Consider the following 21392-nt stretch of genomic DNA (forward strand, 5'->3'; position numbering starts at 1 on the left):
AGAATCACAGGATCTGTAGCCGTTGGGATCCCAAAGGGCAACTGTTGAAATAAAAAAAACTAAACATTAAGCACTGTTCCATTGACAGAGAAGTGAGTCTATACCACATCCTGTCCAAAGGCAAGACAGTTTTAACAGTTTAAGATTTCAATCAGGAGGGTACAAAGTTCAAGGAAGTTGGTGGGCTTTTTTTTACTCTGGGGACTGATAACACAAATACACACACTTACACACTTCCTATTCATTCATTTACCAATGCCAAACTGGATAAACAACATAACGAAGACGCATCATGCAAATATAATAAAAGTCTTGTACGCTAGATTTTCTAATCTTCTCTGTGTGAGAAACAGATTGAAATGAGTTTTTAGTTAAATAGGGTTTAACAAGCTGTTGACTGTATGGCATGTAATGCTAAAAATGTTATATATCACGATAGTTGCTGGAAATTTGATTGTGATATATGTTATTATATCGTTTTTTTGTAACAAAATAAGTTTAAAAAGTTTGACAACTTAAAAATATAGACACAAAAAATTAACAACATCTGTTTCAAACAGATTTAAATGCAAACGAACACAACGGTAAAGAATCTGAATATTTATAGTTAGTTAATCTATATAAAAATCTATAATATTTGACCTTTGTTTTACACAGTCCATGCTTTCATTACTCTTTAGACACTCTGATGTAATGTTCTTTCATTTATATCCGAAGCCAGAAGCATTTTCATTCATCCCTTTATACACATGAAACATGCAATGTTGTATATTTAGAATTCGATGATGGAAATGAAGTGAATGTGCATTGTAATCTCATTACATTTTATCTGTTTCAGTTCTCACAAACAACTTCCACAACAAAACAACTTTCCACATCAAAACAATACATATTCACCGAAAAGGCGTAGGCGGAAGGCTTTGCTTGTCAAGCCTATACATAATTGTATGAATAGCGGCACTACTTCCCCAATTAGTATTACATAATAAAAAATATTGATCCAAAAAAGAAGGAAAATAGAAACAAAAACAGAAGAAAGAAAGAAATTCCCTAAATTGGCATTTTTCAAACACACATGATTGCAAGATAAACTTTCCAGTTATATCTTCAATCATATAATTAATACAACAATCCATACTCATAAAATAATATCAATGCTTATCATTTAATTTTTTAGGAATTTTCTTAAATTTACAAAGTGACTTCCATAACTTTAGTTAATTTTCACAGTTATTCCATGTATTTTCTCCTTTAACAGTTGTATACCTATTTTTGGTTCTTTCTTGTCCTTGTTTTTTTTTTTTTTTTAAGTATTCACAGTATTTTAAAAATAATATCATGCATGTTCGTTATCATTTTATAGTTTTGTATTGAATACTGCACGTCTATTTGCCTTCTGCACTCTTTCCTCCTCACGTAATACTGACATTACCTGTGCAGTTTGGATTATACATGGGCTAAAGTTATTTAAGATACCCATCATCATTTTTGTTTATTAAAGATTAGAAACCACTTAATCTTTTCATCATTTACTTTTTCTTCTGCATTATGTATGGAAAGGGAGTGATTGGTTGAATCTAAAGTTGTCATCCACTCTTTGACATGTCAAGTATACTGGCAGTTTAATTTCCTCCAGGTATTCCGCCTCTCTTATTGAAGAGAAAACAAAAGAGGGGTTTACTTCTACAACCAGTCGAAAAGAAGAACAAGAAAAACCATCTAAGAGTCCGTCCTCATTTATTCTGCACTCTGTCTTCGCCCTGGCAGGTTTGGCAAAAACAGAAAAGACGAGAGGCAAGGCGACAGGATCGAGCGCAAGGGCTCCAGCAAGAGCAAGATGGAGGAAACTCAGGTCACCGAAGAGGAAACGCTGAGAATGAGACTAGAGCAAGAGAGGTGAGCATCTGTGTCCCCTGTCAGCCTCTGTAAAAAGCCTCTCAATTAAACCAAACCATCAGTGCCCGGAAAATTAGCAAACTGTCTAATTAAGTAAATGGGATCCGGGGAGGTAAAAGTTCTGGGAAAGCTCTTAGATGTCATTGGTGTAAACGCTTGAGAGCTTTTATAACAGTACATTAAATTGATCAAGTATGGATTGTTTGTTTCTTTTGTGCTCCTGAACGGAAGGAACCGGTCAGATAATGGAGGTTCTTTGGGGGGCTGACTAAATGGAGGTCCTTAGAGTGGGCACTGAATGAAGGGGATGTTGTTATTTTTGTTACAGCACGAGAAACATTTGCAGTCATTTGAGTTTCCTGTTTGTAAAATGATTGGAGATTACGTTGCTAGGCAGATATTTTCTTTGTGTGCACTTAACTAACCTTGGTAAAAGCTGAGCACTACTTTCTGATTTTCCATTCGAGTTCGGTTCTGGCATTGATCATTTGGTAATGGTATTTTTTCTTCAGACGTATTCCTGGAGAAACATCATTTGTTGGTCCTGGAAGAACATTCTTGTCAAAGAAACATAGTCCTAGTCTAATCACATAAATCTTGCTTTAAAACCAGAGAAAAAAAATAGAAAATTAACAACTATTTCTCTTTAGACGCATAAAGTTTTATTTCTACCCTTCCATATAATGGTGGCTTTTCTGAAATAAGGCCTGAAATAATAAACCTCGGTGACATATGGGGTGGACCTCCGGAGGACGCACCCAAAATCCTGGCCATGATGTGTCTGGAAAAATGGAACGTATGGTTGTCCTATTTAGTATGATGCTAGCATGATTTATTATGAATCTAACCTGTTTAAGCAGGATTCTAGCATGTTTTAACATAATGCTAGCATGATTTAGTATGATTTCAACTAAAGCTGTCACGCAAGTGTACTTTCTTTCAGACATTTTGCTGCTACACCGTCTAGCAATAGCAGTGACGTAAATGAAAATGATTTACATGATTTCACCAGCAGCTGATTGGACAGATTTGACCCAAATCAAACAACTATCCAATCACCTGGTTATTTTCTGTTTTATTTCTTATGGGCCAATGACGGTCTATTTTTTGTTTTCGCGGTCTAATTTTTGACAAAATTTAATTTAAAAGTTAATAAAGTTAAAAAATTTCCTCAACATGTGGGGCCCCTAGGATGCAGCCACTGATCTCTATAAATGACTGGATTGCACATGACGTCATTACAATGAAACTTCAGCACGCCGTTTTGGTATGCCCAAAGTTATCACATACATTGATTTCTATATCCTGATATTCTGCCAAATCAAACATAAACGTTGGGAAAAACATCAGAAGCAAAACTTAATTTAAACACACATGTGAACTAAACTTATTCCGCGCCTAACAAGGTGAAGAACGGATAATTTTAGATTGTCATTTTGACAGTAAGTCAATGGCTCTCTCTGTCAGTTGGGAATTCAAGATGCCTCCACGTTCTATTCCGTTGGCTTCACCTCCTGCCGTTGGTTTAGCGCTCTAAGTGCAATCCAATCATTTATTCAGATAGTTTATACAGAAGTATTTAGGCCCGTCTTCTTAGTATACACTAAAAAAACAAGAGAATGTTTTTATCACGTGTCTGTAAATGCTGCTGTGTAATTGAAATGTAACAATAGGCATAATTTGGTCTTTAGTAGAGGCAATGCACAGGCCCTCTGATGACAATAAGCCTGTGTCCACTCAAAAGAACATCTGAACCCCATTTTCTAAGCGCTTGTCTCGTCTCTGACATTCTCCATTATTGGCACTGGGAATCTGGAATTGGCTGCCGGCCCAACACATTGTCAGCTCTACCCCAACGAGAGCATGCTTTCCAGGGTCCCGGCTCTTGTGCTTCTACCACCTGGGCCCCTTAGAGGCATGAAAACCAGCAGGAATGTCACCAGATAAGTGTTGGCCGGCTGCACGGCATTCGCAAACTCCCGTTCGCACATTCGGTCGTTTGTGTGAATATGTTTTTGTGTGGTTTGAATATTTCCCAGATTGCCCTTTTCTGTATTGTTTAGTTACTCTGCGCTGCTCTTTTTTAAAATTGTGTTGATCTTTTTTCTTCTTTACTCACCTCTGGCATTTTCCTTCGGTTGATAGCAGGGAATCCTTGAGGGAATTGGGTCGGTTATTATAATAATGTGCCCGGTTACCACATGGTGATGCGATATTCAAAGAAATCACACAGGGGAGACTGACAAGCAGGAAAATCAATTAGAGTCTTATTTTTAGAGGTGTTATTACATGGCGTGTTACAGGTTACACAATCACGTGTCTTGTGCGTGCTTCAGTCTATGAGCTTGCATTGGCATACACACAAGCAGGGGTTCAGATTGATTGTACGAGACGCGGGGTCAAGGCCGTTTCTGGGTGCTTATGAAATTATGGATCAGGTGATAGGTGGGCTGATGGCCATTGAAGGTGATGTATCCGATGGTGCTAAAAAAAAGCCACGGGGCTCCGGGAAGAGAGAGGAGAACGCGAGATGGGCCGTGGCCAAACCCAATGCTCCCCCGACAAGACCGATCGTTAATTCGAGGTGACGTTTTGACAGGAGCTTTTAGTGCCTCAGATGCCGAAGCCAGCACAAAGGTTGACTGGATTAATTTTCATAACGCGCCACCATTAGCCTATGTATTTCTGGAAGGGACTGCTTTTTAGCTTACCTGACCCTCAAGGATGTTTATGAAATTCCTCTACGACTTCAAAGTCGGCTTTAGCGTCTATGCTAGCATATTTTTAGATGAGTTACTCATGCTTATGTCATCCCATACCTTCATTACTTTCTTGCTAGTGTGAATCACAAGGACAAACTTTGAAAGATGTAAACATCTTTTGTGTTCATAGAAGAAAGTCATTAAGATTCGGTACTCTGTAAAGTTGAGGTATTCTCATAATGGGTGAACTCTTATAGCCTCTCAAAGTCTTTTTCTGTCATAGGCTAGTAAACAAGGTGATATTTAAGGGATAGTTCACACAAAACTATAATTCTCTTGTCATTTCTTCACCATCGTGTGGTTTAAAATCTGTATACGAGTCTTTCTTCTGTGGAACACAAAAGAAGATATTTTGAGAAATGTCTCTAGGTTCGTGTAAATAAAGCAGAACTCAAGGTTGTTTGGTTACAAACCTTCTCCAGAATATATTTTTGTGTTCTGGAAAAGAAAGAAAGTAATGCAGGTTTTTTATGGTGAACTATCCCTTTAAGTAAGCAAAGTGTACTTTTATACAAACACGTATGTAAAATAGCGCCACATCCTGCCAAAGCAAAGAAGGTTTAAAAATATGCAAAATGTTCAAAAGCAGCACTGGTGCTTGCAGGCGTGATTTGGAGTGAAGTTGATGAAGTGTTGCCATCAGTAGCATTTGTTTTCGCCACAATCGAGTAAATTGTAAGCAGCTGTGTAAGTCCCCCACTCGCTGCCACCCCACCGCAAATTTTTGTATCCTTCATCAAGGACGTCACTAGAGCCTGAAGTTACAGGAACACAGTGACCATTATGTGGCCTTGTTTACGCCTGCTGGTTGGTTCCAGTCCTGCCGTTATATGTAAGTTGACTGAACGGACCACCATGCCTGAGGTCCATTTAGAGCATGTGTATGGAAAGAAGTGTGTGGGCACTGTGACCAAGAGAGACGCTTGGGTTTCAAGTCGCCAAGCTAGCAGTGTATGATATATAAGTTGCTTTCATCCTCTGTGTATTTACACTTGGCTGCTAGGTTTATTTCTTAGTACATGTAGATAAAATTGGACAATGGACATCTTGACAAACTTGAGGATCAACATGAATTAGATCCAATGGTGCTTTAGCCCTGTTTATGAGTGCTAATCTGACTGTTGGACCCAAGACTAGCTAAACCATCAAAAAAACTAAGTTGATATATATGCTGGTCTTTTCATTCTCATTCAAGTCCTTCCTTTCTCCATTGAGAAGTAGATTAGCATGGCTCCTTGCTTATCTTCTCGTCTCCATTCGTGGCTAATCAGTAACTAGCACACCTCTGTTTCTGCTCAGTTTTTCTGATGTGCTTTTCACACAAGGCTTCCTTTGGATTGTTTATGTTCCTGATACACTTTAAAGACCTGGCACTTTTACAATCAACAGTTGTTATCTCAACCAGCTTCCCTTCATTTTCCTAAGACATGCAGTATATTCCATTCAAAAGTGACGATGCCTTTGAAACCTCACAGGGACATTTTGCAGCAACATCTTTTCAAGCCAAAAAGACACAAGAATGTCATACAATGCTTGTATTAAATATGCGGGGTAGTCGTGACCCTGTGAGATATTTTCCTTTTCTTGATTCACCATGGGTTACTTTTGTCACCAAACTCGAAACTCTGTAAGCATTAATCCCGACCTGCCTTCGGCTTCCCAGATATTTCCCAACATTTCATTTTGACGCATTAATGCGTGTTGCTCGTAATCATGGCTGATCTTTCCTCTCACATTGTGGCAGTAATTTTGTTACAAAATAATTAGCATTGTCGTTCCGCTTTGTCAAACCAGCTCATTATGTTGCTGAGCCTTTTGTAACAGTTCACTGCTTGACTGGACCAATTAGCTTCCAAAGTTCAAAGGCAGATCACAGGAACTGATTGTGGAACAGATTTTATTTGTAATTATATTTATTCTCCTCTTGCAGGACAGCAACATTCAGGCAGCAGAGTATTTATTATATATTTTTTGCCACCGTTGACAATTGTTGGTTAGTTTGTGTAAAGGTTTTTTAGGACATTTATTTTATCTGCTGTGATGTTATTTGTCTCATGTCTGTGATACTGTAGCTTTCACTTAGGGAAGGCAAGGCCTGTGCTTATGTAAAGTTTTTTTAGAATTAGTTTTGCATTTGTTATTGGTGAAAAACTAGGGAAAGTTGTCCCACAAAGGAAAAATCTTTAAACATTTATTCACCCTGATGTTGTTCAAAACCTGTATGTGACTCTTTATTCTGTGATATACAAAAAAAGATATTTTGAGAAATGTCTCTGTGGTTTTGTGTTCAATCATACAATGGAGGTTAATAGGGTTTAATGTTGTTGAGATAAAAACATTCTTCAAAATATCTTCATTTGTGTCCTGAAGACATGCAGGTGTGGAATGACATGATGGTGAATAAATGATAAAATAATAGTATTTTTTGGTTGAAATATCCCTTTAAAAGGATATTACATAGAACACCACACTTTAATTTAATTCTGATTTTGAGGAAACAATTAAACATTTATAAACTTTATACATTAAGGCAATGGTCATTTATATTATTTATAAAAGCAAATTTGCATAAAAAATAGCATTTCACGCGTCAGGGCAAGATTAATATTTTTATTGGGGCAAGTTGTCCCATTCGTTTTTAACTGGATGTTATAATGTTATGGAGTTCATTCATTTTATATAATTTCTTCATTTGTAAATTAAGATTTCAAATTTCTTGTAGTGCTTTTATACACTCTTGAAACGGATATGTTCATTTTAACACAATGTGTTGTAACAAACAAGTTGTGTTATAAGGAACACAAAACATGTTGTCACAAGAATTACACAGAGATGTGTTGAGTTAAAGACAACACATTAATGTGTTGTCTTTAACTCAACTGTTTTTAGAATGTGCTATTGTAAACAAAAGTATTATTTTCAATTTACTTCAATAAACAGCAGGGGTTGGATTCACCAAAAAATCTGAAGTAGAATATTATTTGCAATATTTTTCTTAAATCTATTGTAAGTGTGCTTTTTACAAACACAACTTGAAATGGATAGTGTCACAAATATTATGCCGTCATGGCACAAAAAGTATTGTAACAAATATAACACTATAACGCTTGCAAAAATGCAATCATTAATGCCTTTGACACATCATATGCTAATATATGGACATTATTCTTATAAAAAAGATTCTTCATGGAAATAATTTGAGAATTTAAAAACTGTTTGAGAATCAAATTTACCTATAAACTTTCTTACGAACTTCCCATAATTTATCATAAGAACAATCTGATATTTTGTCTTGATAACAGTTTTGTCAATTCGGCCCCATGTTATCATGTACTGTGAAAACATATGTGTTTGTAATGGACTGTACAGACTATATTCCCTTAAAACAAGAAACATCCTCTCAGTTTAGAAAACCTGTCCCAATCTCCCTATGCTAAGGAGTTGTTGTCAAAAAGAAAAACCTCCATGTGGTGAAGCAAGTAACATAACACAATGTTTTCTTATTTACACGTACAAAGTTTGCAGCCGAAGAGTGAGATCTGCCTCATGGCTGTATGAACGTCTCTTCTTCTCCTGCTAAACTGAATTAAACATTGTTAGACATATGGAGGGGAGCGCTTTGGCTGTGTATGTCTGGAATTCGGCGGTGTCAAAAGATAAACAGCGTGATTTATTCAGTGATGTGAGGAAGGACTGCAGGCGGACCGGAGTGCGATCTCTCTCGCTTGGATCAAAACTCCAAACTTCTCTTCAAACTCGTGAAACTAAACCTTGTTAATTCTTCAGGTGGAACATGAATATCTCATCCTGAACTTCTGTTTATACTGTGATCAATGACCGGTTTCCCCTCGATAAACAGAACACGTTGACCCTGCGGACTGTACTGTGCCACATACCACACACTTGACGGCACCTGCTGGGGTTTCAGGAAGCATTTGGACACATTGCAGCTCACATATTCTATTAATAAATCATAATGAATGCCACAAAGGTATGGCTGCGTCACATCTAATGAGGTGATTTGGAAACGTACCGTCTTGTGCCTTGTAGAAGCAAAATGAAATGTTGTGAGAGCTACAAAGCAACAGTTTTGTTGCCTTTGCTTGTTACCTAGAAACAACCCCATAACTGCCATAGCGACCCATATGTTGCCATAGATGTCTCCAGTGCACCCACACACTGAAGCTCATGACAGATGTGAGCTAATCACAACATCTTTTGCTTAATTACTTTAACACTTACATCTTCATCGACAAACTCTTTTGTTTTTTGCTTTTGCACTGTATGTACATAACACTTAAATCTACATATATCTCATTGTGAAACAAACATTTATTATCTTTTTTATTATCCTACTATCTTCCAACCACCTCGCGACACACACACACACACACACACATACAGTAGTAACGATGTGGACTAATTAGCTTTGAGCCTAGAAAGTCACAAAGAGGGATTTGCATTCTCGTCGTTGTTTTTTTAGACATCATTGGGGGATTTTTCATCCCTCTTGCCAATACCTTGAAATGTTTTCTTTCTTCTCTTTTAATTTTGTAATCTTTTGTTGTTTTCTAGGTTTTATGGCCTTTCATGTAGGCCTACTTACACGTCTCAATAAGAGCTGCACTGTTTTCAGAGCACTAACCAGAATGTATACTAACTTGACGGTTCTGGCTGTTGTTCAGCTGCTTTGAAAACAGTGTTGCTTGTACAGCTACTTATAGATCATTCTGCTAATGAAGTGTGGCAAAACAGTGACACTTCAGGGCTGTTTTTCTTAGATGTTGTGTTGTGCATGCCGTTTTAAAGCTGCAATTCGTAACTTTTAAGTGATTCAAAATAAACAAAAATCAGTTTTTGGGCAGGTACACATTCTGTAATGGCTTAGAACGCAGCTCAACCAATCAGGATCAAGGACCAGAACTGACCGTTTTATAATCAGTGATCAAAACTGGCGTGTTGCCTTAACCTTACAAAAACGTACAATATTGATTTATAAATTGCACTGTTGGATGCAATTTGGCAGGAAATGTCAGTTTGACCCACAGGAATAGAAGTGCATAAAGTAACCTGCAACTTTATGTTTCAAACAGAGATGGCGATAGAGAGTCAAATGTAATGGATTGCAGCATTAATATAATCAAATTTTAAATATATAATTTTTTCTATTTGCATTCGTTAGAAAATTTAAACTAGAGAAACAGGTCAAAATAACAGAGGATATGCTCTGTGTTTTTTTAAGACCTCAAACACTGCAAATACTTTTCTTATATATTTGTGCATGTATTTAGACAACGTTATTATATATTTTTAAATGTGTTAATCTTGTAATCACAGTTTTCCCACTGCTGATGGATGACTTTATGCGACTCCTGATGTCGGATTTTATTGAAATTATGTTACCAGAAACAACATAATGTTTTAAATATCATGTTACTCCATGAAAGTATGCATGCTGCAAAAGCAACAATACAACAGCAAGTCGCAGCATATTTTGTTTATTAAGAGTCGGAATTTGTATCAATGCGATTTCTTTGTCTTTGTAGCACGCCACAGAAATACAAACCATGTGACTGACAAAATGTGCTGGAGCTTATGAGGGCTACTCAGGAAAAACCTCATATTTACAAAAAGATATTAATCACGTGTAATCATTGAGAGTTTGTATGAGCTTAACTGACCCTACAAGTCACAGTCTCAGATGTTGTCGTAGATGTTTTAAATCAGATGTTAACCCTGTCACACACATATCCCTGTTGTCCATTCCCTAGCCATTGCAGTAAATTAGGTTTTAGTATCATACTCCAGCGGGCAGGTTAGACTGGACCTCTTCCTCAATGTCCTCATTATCCCTTTCAAACACAGATATCGCTCTTGCAGATTTGATTTGGCCATTATAGTCACAGCGCCGGAGGCGTCGTCCTCCAATCGAGTTTCCGTAACTTGTCATAACGTGAAGCAGGTTTCTTACCGGCAGTGAGGTGACATCAGTTTTGCTGTATAGACGGCAGGTGGACTGGAGCCTCACCGGTATCAGATATCTTTCTTCATACCCCGAGGTAAAAAAGCAACTTGCAAGGCATGGACTCAATGAACCAAAAGGTAAAAAGATCCGTTACTATTTTATATCCTCATGTCTTTCATAACCTTTCCAGCTGTCTTTCTTGAATTGAACACAATTTAGCCAAATGCGTTTTGAATAGAATGAAAGTAAACGTTGAGCACAATGTGGTCTCTCTACACTTTCTTTGTAGACACTGCGTTGACATTCTCCTCTTTCAAAACAACATGAGAATAAGTAAACGCTGGCATAATTTTCATTTTTGAGCGTACTGCCCCTTTAAAATTCCAACAATGCACACACGCAAAATATGAAAATATGCTGCGTTAACGTGACTCATAAATATACACAATTCTAGCACAGAGAATTGGATTTTCTGAAGCGAGGGAGAGAGGGAGAGACAGTCAATGGCATTGTGATTGTATTAGACTGTGACAGAGAGAAAACACTCATTGTTCATAAATTAGATCGTGCTTATGAGAATGTGTGGAAACGTTCGGTCTCGGTGGGAAAATCTTGCGACTCTCCTCAGGCCTGGTGCAGCTGTCAATCAAAGACCTGACGGGAAGATGTCCAGGGTCAAAGGTCAACTCCGACCTGGGGTGGTGAGGAGGTACGCTGCTGAAACCGGCCCGGGGAGGGGAGCGTCGCACTCCGCCCACCGGTTCTCATAACAGGGCATCCCTCAAATTTCCAAAAGCCCATCTGGATTTTATAAGGTGGGTGGGTACCGAGGCAGAGGTCACCCTACAGGAGGCTTCGCACTGGTTTTTCCTCCTATCCCACTAGAATTCCCATTCCCAAGGATCCTGTTTCCTTCGATACAGTGCATTCTACGCAACATGTGGACTATTACACACAAAAAGACTCATTCAGTTCAACTCACCAGGAATGGCCTTTGAAATCTCCTACTGAGAGAAAGGTTTGGCCAAAGATCAGAGTGGCTCTTGCTTCCTGTCTTTTAAGAACTGATTTTAGGAAGGAATCACTCCCTTTCCCACTGTCTGTGTTAGGGAATCTGTGTATTGACAAGCATGAATTCTCCTTAGTTCACTTCATCAAGCGAGAGTCTGCAACCTTTAGCAGAATCTGTTTGAAATGCATTCAAGAGGAAGAGCTTGAGGGATCCTGTAGTTATTTAGGGGGTTTCACTTTTAGTGAAGGACTTCCAGAAGAAATACTAGCTTTTGTAACCAAGCTTGTGTAACCAAGAAGGAGCGGTTTGTTGTCATTTTTAGAGCTTGAGTTGTTACATTTGTTTAAATTTATTTTGATAATTCTTTTGGAAATGTGTGTGAAACCCTACGCTATCACAGAGTTTTTTGACCTGAAGGGACATGGTTCAAGCAGACCAATCACAGCGCTTGCAGTCAACGTCGCATTGCACATCAGTCTACGCAAATCAAAGAAATGTCTTTACTGTCCAGCAAATATACATAAATAGGTTATGTCCTTCGGCAAAAAAGCGAAAACGTGACGAGATATTAATCCTGTTTCAGCCCCCGTAGTGCATCAATAGGGAGAGGTGGAGTGAGCCGTTAGTTGCAATTCGCAACCTCACCACTAGATGTCGCTACATTTTATACACTGGACATTTAACCCTTATTACATCTATTTCCTTAAAAATGAAGTGCAATCTACTAGGAATCATGCATATGAACCCTAAAACTATATTAAACATGTGTTTGTAGGATTCAAGCTAAGACCCGAGAGCTTCGAGAGCGACAGGCCAAGGATCAAGACTATGCTGAGATCCAGGACATCAGAAGCTTCAGTTCGGAAGAGGAGCACACCTACGCAGGGATCGGCTCTCTGGACTCTTCTCTGAACAGCAGTCTGGATCTGAGTCAGAATCTTCCAGCTCCGGAAAGCCCCAGAGACCAACCCCTGCCCTTAGAATCTCTCTATGCCCAGGTCAACAAGCCCCGCAATGGACGGACACCCTCCACAGACAGGTAAGCACTCGGGAAATATTTTTGCTATTAACCATGATGCTGATTAAAGTGTCAAGTTGAACCTGAATTATGAGTGTTTGTGAAAGCAATTACAAAAGCAAGTTGTGTAAGAGCGATAAAACCATGACGTGCATTGACATGTTCTTGACATTAGTGATGTCTTATATGTATTTCTAAGGTGTGCATGCTGCTGACATTCAAAGAATGCTTTTTTTTATACTTTGATTCGTCGAATATTTCTAATATTTAAGGTTGTATGAGGGTGAAGGCCACCATCTTTAATTTTAGATCAAAGAGGACCATTCTTTAGCAGACCTCTTGAGTTCTCCCTTTATTTTTAGTTCCCGTGTGAAAATCTAGTTTTAAAAATGAAAAGCTGCTCTCATCCACCCTTTATAGTGAGAAGACAAAGTGAAAAAAGCACTATAATCAGATTTCTCAGATGTGTCCCAGTGGCTGGTGTTATAGCACAGGTAAATCATTGACAATTCTCTGGACGGCTCTTCACAATCTCTGTCAATCTGTGTCGTTCAGGGGGAAAAAGTCATCTGTACAGTACAAATCTGAAGTTTATAATGGTTTGATGAATGCAATTCATATGTGTAATGGGTTTGCTATTGAAACAGCAAGTTTGGAAGGCACACATTGTGTGTTGTCCTAAAGGCTTTTAGTTTACATTGCGGTTCGGCAAAACATTGCTGTTGCTAGTTGGTGCCAGATGAAAGCGTTTAAAACACGGAAAGCACTTTATCCAACAGAGTTGATCAAAACCTGAATTTCTGCCTTGTTGTGTTGATTAACTTAATGATTTGTGTTACATAAATTGTATATTTAATGCAAAGAATTGATTTACATGTATTGTTTCTATTTGTTTTATGTTATGTATATGCAAGCTCATTCCAAGTATTGCAGTTTTCACCAGCTTTCCATCTCCTCTCCACGTGATAGTGTAATATTAATATCCTCCAGCAGTCAAATTCATCAAGGTTATTCTTTTTTTCAAATCCGCCCATAAACAGCCATTAATGTATAAAAGAAGTTAAAGCCACTCACTGATTGGCTGCAGCTATCAGCATTACTACATTATGTTGATGTATTTACATTGACAAATTCATTACTTCAATGATTTTATTACCCTGCCGGATTAGTTATGGAAATGCTCTGAAAGGCCGGCGTGTCTCTTTGCTAAACAGTAATTACTCTCTCAGGGTTTATTAAGGCGACAGGATAATTGCCGGCAGTGGAGCGAAGGCAATGATTGACATATGTCACTCTGGGTGTCTGACCTTTCCCAGGGTGCAGTGGGAGGGGGCTTATTAGGTCTCCAACTGCTGTTCTCTCAGCAGGGGCGTAAGCCCCCCCACTCACCAACTGTCATGAGATCACCCACCGAGACCCCCCCGCCACTTGGTCACAGTGAGAATATGACAAGGTTACGCAGTCACTCAATAATCTGGCTAATCCGTGTGCCAATATCTCTGGTGGCAGCAAAAGGGCAGCAGTCGATCCCCAGCGCCCTGCAGTGGGTTTATTTCAGTATACAAAAACATTACTATTGGAGCCTGGGTTTGTATTAGGATAAAAGCAACAATTATTATTAATAACATTACCTTTTAATTTGTATTAATGTTTGTATTAATCATTGTTAAATAGTATTAAATGTATATTATGAACAGTAATTTATATGTCAATTATTCGATTATTATTATTAATAATAATAACAATAATAGTAATAATATAACATTATTCATTATTATTTGAAATATTATTATTATTATTACACCCTTTTCTTTAACGGAAGAAAAAGCATGCAAGAAAACAAGTAATTACAAAAAAGGAAATAAAATCAGGCTATTGGAGCAGATATATATTTTAGTTAATGTTGTTATTGTTTAGTTTATAGGCCATAATGGATCTTAATGGGCTATTGACTTATTTAGTGTTTCAGATACTCTGTATTTCTCTTAAAATAAACAACACAAATCAGATGATGACAAATAGTAAGAGTATGCAATCATTCTGGAAGCATAACAAGATTTTGATGTAGAATGTGTATTATTGTCTTTTTTGAAGACCTGATTATTAGATTTATGCACAGTTTTAACAATCATCATAAACTTGTAAATCTAAAGACAAGACACAGATTACTTAAGTCCAGCAGGACCCAAATAAACGTAATTCGTTCTTCATTAAGCAAATTATGTTTCAAACTGTTAAAGGTTAGATGGAGAGAAAATCAAACTTGACTTCAGTATTATGGTTTTACACCATCTTCAGAGTATGAGCGGCATTTGAAGAGATCCTAAATACCCGCATCTAGAATCCTTTCCCCTACGTAAAGAAAAAATATTGAAACAATTCGTTCAGAAAACAAAGCAATAAACCGGCAGACACAAGTTTATCTGCTTGAGATCAGATTACATGCAAATCATCCTGCCTTTATTTTAAATAGCGAGTTTAGAACTTTACACTGCTTTGCATATCACTTAGAAGAAAGGCTTTGTGAAATACGTTGTAATATTTGTCGCCGTGCCTCTGGAATAAATTGCATACTTTCATTCGTATTTGGCTCCGAGGGCCTTAATCTGTGTAAACGCCGTAATGCATTCAAATTCGAGACAGCCACATCACTCCATTTGTAAAGGCCCGACTCTCTGTGAATCAAAACAAACCGCAAACAAACATTTGCATTTCTAAATGAAAGCTAATAGAACTTTCATAGTGTCTGACTCGAGAAATAAACAGCCCTTGAGTGAACGTCAACTTTAGCTCATTACAAGATGTTGAATTTGCCGCAGGTTCAAGGTGACAACTTTGTCACATAAAAGAGTTTCCGAGTTCAATTAGTTTTTTTTATTTGCTTGAAAAGGAGATTTTAACATAAGCGCGAAAGTTTTCTGTTAAATTTATTGAGATTTATAATAGTAATTATTATTACCTTTATTATTATCATTATTAATATTACTGATGTTATTGTTACTAGATACCTAATAATTTGTGAAGTAATTAACTATGTAAGTTAAATTTCATATACATCCTTAAATAGGATTTAATATCATTTATATATGAATTATAATCGTATTATAATTTAATTCATTAAAATAGATATAATATATATATAATTTAATTAAAAAATGGTCATTTATAAATATATTATATTAAATATATTATTTATTTGTGTTATATGTTTCAATTTTTAAATGTTTTAAATAACAATTTATTTTATTATATATATGAGGACATGTTTTTATGATATTCCGTTTATTTTATCAGATAATATACTTAAATACTTAAGGCAGTTTCGCAAGCCTGATAAGAAGTGTTTTTCCCATTTATTGACAATGATTATTTATCTACTAACTAGAAACTTATTGACTTTTGAATGACTGCAGAGTCACATGCCACTGTGAACATCTCAGTACTCAACAGTCTTGTCATGCGATCGTAGTTTGCAGCCTCTTGAGTTGGAAGACCAGTTCAAAGCGCCAGGAGGTGTTGTGCTGTAGTTTCAGCGATGCCTAGCCTCAAGCAATGCTTTTCTCTTGCGCCTGAGGGTAAAAATCTGTGATTCACGTAACACAACCCCCCTCCTGAGTTTGTGTTTACTCTGGATTTCAGTCTGGCCTATACTTTTAGTATAAAATTAGTATCTATCAGTGAATTGTTGGATTGCCTTTCTGTGTTAGATGCATGCGATGCAAAAAAATAAGATGCTAGAATTTAAGCAATATACAGTACTTTGCTGTAGATAATGATAGGATGTGCATCTCCTGATGTCATTATGACCGCTTGCCGTTACAGTACATAAAGACTGTTTGTTGCAGGACAAAAGAAACATGTCATTAATTTCAAGCATGTTTAAATAAATATCAAATAAATGGACTTGTCAAGGCCTCCTATGTGCATTAGCTGTGGACAATAGACAAGCCATTGATTTATTGGTGTTAAAAGTGAGGTGACGCCATGATTATGTTGAATTCCGCTAATGCTCTGTGTATTGGACACAGGCTACAGTGATGTTTAGCCGTAGTGCCGTCATCGTATACAAGCCGAAGGGAGTAGCGTGCCGAGGCCTTATAGACCAAATTCAATCAACCTATTTGAGGTCAGTCTTTACATCCCACCCAGCTGCAGCTTGGGATCGTTAACAATCGCCTTTGTTTTTCCATGTGTGTGATTTCATCCACATGGTTGTGTCTACACAGCACAACCAATGTCTATAAAATCAATGAAAGCCTCTTTTCTTTGTGGCCAAAAATGTGTCCAGACCCTTCGCTGATGAGGGCGCTTGGATCTCTGAAGACTAAAACCTTCTGCGGAAAAAGCGCCTCTATCTCACCATTGTGCAGCTGAATAAATACGCTCGGACAATTACCAAATGTCTGGGTCCGGTATGTCTGCCTTTAACAGTGTCCCAATCGGAAGGTCAGAGTGGCAGTAAACTGTGAGAGTCCAGGCTTTTTGCCCAGTAAAAAAGGTTTGCAAGATGTGGCCCGGCTAGTGAACACCCTCTCCCGTCTTTACTCGTATTGTAAAGCAAAGCTCCATTAGCCAGAAACCCCTTCTTTTATTATTGTAGTTTCTTATTGGCTTTTTCCAAATGAAACACTGAAAGGCAGTTGGCACACAGTCCTTATGAATAACCCAAAGCAGAATCTGTACATGTCTGTTAAAAGAGGCAGTTTCTAGTGACCGTAACGTATACTTCACATCTCAAAACCTGTAGTCACGACAGTGCTTTTCATTTTTAAAGGGGTAGTTCACACAAAACGAATATTCTGTCATCCTTTATTCACCCTCATGTCATTTCAAACCTGTATGACTTTATTCTGCAGAACACAAAAGAAGATATTTTGAGAATGTCAACGGTGTACCCATTGACTTGCATTGGTTTTGAGTTTGGTTATCAATGTTCTTCTCAGAGTTGCTCTGAAATGGGTTTTAAATGGATAGCCAAGTAGATTTAAAAATAAAACAACACTGACATAAAGTAAAAAAGTGATGTTTCAGCAGTTTCACTAAATGGAATCAGATACAAGTTACAATTTATATTATCTTATACTATTATGTTTTTGTATTTGTTTACTTGGGTGACAATGATTCAGTCAGTAAAAGACAAGAAAGCAAAGAAGTGAAAATATATTTCTCCACAAGTGGGTCTCTAATGATAGAGATTTCAACAAACCAGTAAGTATAATAATAATAATAGAACCAGCCAAGTGTCTTTATCCCAAAATCACTTGAATTTTCATGTTGACTTTATTTTATATGAAGGTAAGACTGAATGACCTTTATTTTCAGACAGGAAACTTAGAGGACAGACCTTACACTACCCTGGGGTTAGTGACATGAGTCAAGAGCAGTGTGTTGAGCTGTCAGGTGTCACACAAATGATATTTTGGTGAGCGTGAAGCTTCTTTGATGCACATGATTTGATTGACAGCTGTTCCCATTAGAGAGAGATTCTTTAAGCTGCTCTAAGTCAAGGTGAGACTCGATGAGAGAGAGAGAGAGCTCTCGGGGGAAGAAGCACACGCTCCAGAGAGCAGTGTTAGCAGGAATGGTTTAAAGAGTCTCACAGGTTTCTCTTCACCTCTTTTCACTTCTGCATCTAAATCCAGTTTTTCCTGACTTCGCGGGCTGTTGAAATTGGATTATGAGGCGCTTGTATCTAAATAGCTATTGATGAAAAGGTAGCAGCTTGCATTTTGGGAAAAACGCAGTTGTGCTTTTTTCTGTTCTTTTCTGATTTTTGCACCTTCTTTGGGGTGGAGAGGGTGTGATTGTAGGGCTTGATAATTGGCCAGGAAGGTTGTTAATCCCAGCAGAGAAAAGCTCTTCAGTTTTACACGCTGACTCCTTCACAGTTCTTCTACAATGCTAATATGGCTGAGCTGTCTTGGTTATGCCAGGCTTTAGACGTAGACATGATAAGAGCCTTCACTTTGAACCATCACCATTGTGCACTTATTTATTAATTCACTTGTTCATTAAATATTTTTTTTAGTATACAGGATGTTAAACTTGAGAGTTTTGAGAATGGAATATTACTCTGTAAACATTGTTCAAGGGATAGTTCACCCAAAAATTAAAATTCTGCCTTCATTTACTCAAACTGTTCCAGCCTGTGTACATTTCCTTGTTCTGTTGAAAAGAAACCAAGACATTGTGAAGAATGTCGAAAACTCAATGGTTTATGGTCATCATTGACCACAATAGTAGTGTTTTTCTCTACTGTGGAACTCGATGGTGCCCCACAACTGTTTGGTTACAAACATTCTTTCAAATTCATTTCTCTGGGTTCACCAGAATAGAGAAATAAAAAGATATCTTGAAGAATGTGGGAAATTTAACAGTTCTGGGTCACCATTGACTACCATAGTAGTTTTTTTTCACTACTTTGAAAGTCAATGGTGCCCCAGAACTGTTTGGTTCCAAATTTTCTTCCAAATATCTTTCTCTGTGTTCAGCAGAACAACACATTGATGCAGATTTGGAACAACTACAGCGTGAGTAAATGATGACAAATTTATACTTTTTGGGTGAACTTTGCTTTTCATGTGTTGAATTTATGAATGACAAGTGGTTAGCTTCCTAGAAAACTTTGTTGTTGGGTTCTCTGGATGCTTTACTAAGGCATCTCAAAGCCCAGTGATACATCAGACAGATTCCATTTCTTCTTTACAAATGAGGTTATACGATTATAAAATATTTACTTACCCTATAATGCAACCACGCGCTATATTGCATTATCCTCAAACATACATTTTAATTAAACTCTAATCAAATGTTAATCTAAATAATGGCTGTGATTTTACTTTATTGTATTTGTTATTTTTTCTCCACCTCACCAAATCAATTAAGCCGTCATTATATCACTGCGCATCTGTAGCACGCTCGCTTAAATAGTTTTTGTTAATAATTCATTTGTAAATGGCTGGGCTCTCTGAGGCGGCTGCATATGTTGATGTGCGTGAATGCTTAATCTGTTCTTTCATTAAGCCCAAGGGAAAGTCAAATCTCATATATATCGAGCACACACTCGTAATGGCACCGCCTTCGATTATACGCCAATTTCAACTGCTTACATCAGCAGCAAAGCGTTCACTTATTGCTTTCTGTGTTCACTCTTCTTCTGCTTCCAACTGAGAAGCTGCTCGCATACGGCCTTCTGTGGCAATGAAACAGCAGAAAGACAGATGTCTGTTAGACTTTATTTCTCTGATCCTTTTGTCAATTTTTTTGTCTAATTTAGTGGGGTTCTAAAGCTACATTTTCCAAAACAAATTGTCTTCATACTCTATACATTAAAGAAAAATTGTTTATACATGCTTATATTTTAAAAAAAATATCATTTGCAAGAACAAACAAACATATGAATTCATACGATGTGTTTCAAGCCAGAGGCCGCAACACGGCATGCACAAGCGTCTTATCATGCTCTTTTTGCGCTGATAGTCTTTGGTATCTTGGAGGCAAGAAGCAAGTGAATTATCCGACATGTCCATTTTCATTTTTTTGGCCCGTTTTAGAGAGGCCCCTCTGGGACGGACAGGATAAAATGGAATAAGAGGCAGGCAATTTATTCTCCCTTTGCACCATTACATTCATTTAGCAAAGCAAACAGCCTGACGGGAGAGCGGCGCCCACATCCGAACTACCTCATCTCACATGTACTCAAACATGCACGCCAGTCCGGCCTTATTAGAATGCATGTACAGTATGTTTGATCTGTGTCTGTTTAATGAGATACTGTAATGAAGTTCTGCTCTAAAGATGAAAGAAAAGAGAAAGAAACCAATTTAGCATCATTGTGTGAGGCCGACAGATCAAATCTAAGCTAAATAAGGGTGGGTCTCTGCACACTACATGTGTCTTAGAGCTGATTCATTGCAGTACATACACATTTGGTCTGTGTCTACAGTGAGGCCATATAAATTGATGCAGATTACAAATGGGAGGGAATGTGTTTACATTCGTTTTAAATGCCCCGTTATTTCCCATTTTTCGAAGCTTTGATTGTGTTGTTTGGGTGTTTAACAATGGATGTTCATGTTTCTAGATTAAAAAAACGCTTTATATTTAACATATTTCAGGTCTATCGTCCACCGCTGTCTCTCTTCTCACAACACGCCTGAATTTCTTCCGGTTTCTTCAAAGCCCCGCCTTCCGAAACGCTCTGATTGGTAAAGCTGACCAGCTCTGTCGTGATTGGTTCCCAGCTTAGAGTGTGTGTGTGAAGATGTCCCACCCATACCATATTAGCGAGTTCCACTCCTCAAGCTGTTGTGATTGGTCGGTCCCCCTCTCAGTGCACATGAATTCATGAGCTTTGGCTTTATCAATTAACAGTTACAATGACATCAACTTCACTTCATCAGTTAAAAACATGCGGATCGATCGAAGTGTAATGGAGGTCTGTTAGAGCATACGCAAACGTCACTCTTTGTTAGAGATCACGTTTTTTCTACTATGGCGAGGGAAATGACACCAGACCGAATGGCGTCAGACCGGTTATCACTAATAACAGAGTTGGATAATAAAACGGGCAGATTGACTGGGAGACATTTGCAAGCAGGACTTTAGAGGACGTTTCATAGAAGTGTTTTAGAGGTATGCGCATACACACAATATCAGTGTATTACACAGAGCAGCTTCACAGCCGATGGTAAAGTCATGGAAGCTGTTATTTGACCGTTTGCTATCTTAGAATGTGTG

The 21392-nt window shown here is 37.7% G+C and overlaps 1 protein-coding gene across 3 annotated transcripts in view; it reads left to right on the plus strand.

Moving 5' to 3' along the window:
• Positions 1–21392, plus strand: part of pard3aa (par-3 family cell polarity regulator alpha, a) — a 363711-nt gene that overhangs the window by 273638 nt on the left and 68681 nt on the right. For all 3 annotated transcript variants that reach the window (XM_056738007.1, XM_056738008.1, XM_056738009.1), the window contains 2 exons: positions 1768–1896; positions 12411–12674. In XM_056738007.1, the coding sequence (XP_056593985.1) occupies positions 1768–1896; positions 12411–12674 (393 nt within the window). The remainder of the gene's footprint in view (positions 1–1767; positions 1897–12410; positions 12675–21392) is intronic.

Source organism: Triplophysa dalaica, chromosome 23 (genome assembly GCF_015846415.1).
Source record: "Triplophysa dalaica isolate WHDGS20190420 chromosome 23, ASM1584641v1, whole genome shotgun sequence".
Classification (NCBI taxonomy): domain Eukaryota; kingdom Metazoa; phylum Chordata; class Actinopteri; order Cypriniformes; family Nemacheilidae; genus Triplophysa; species Triplophysa dalaica.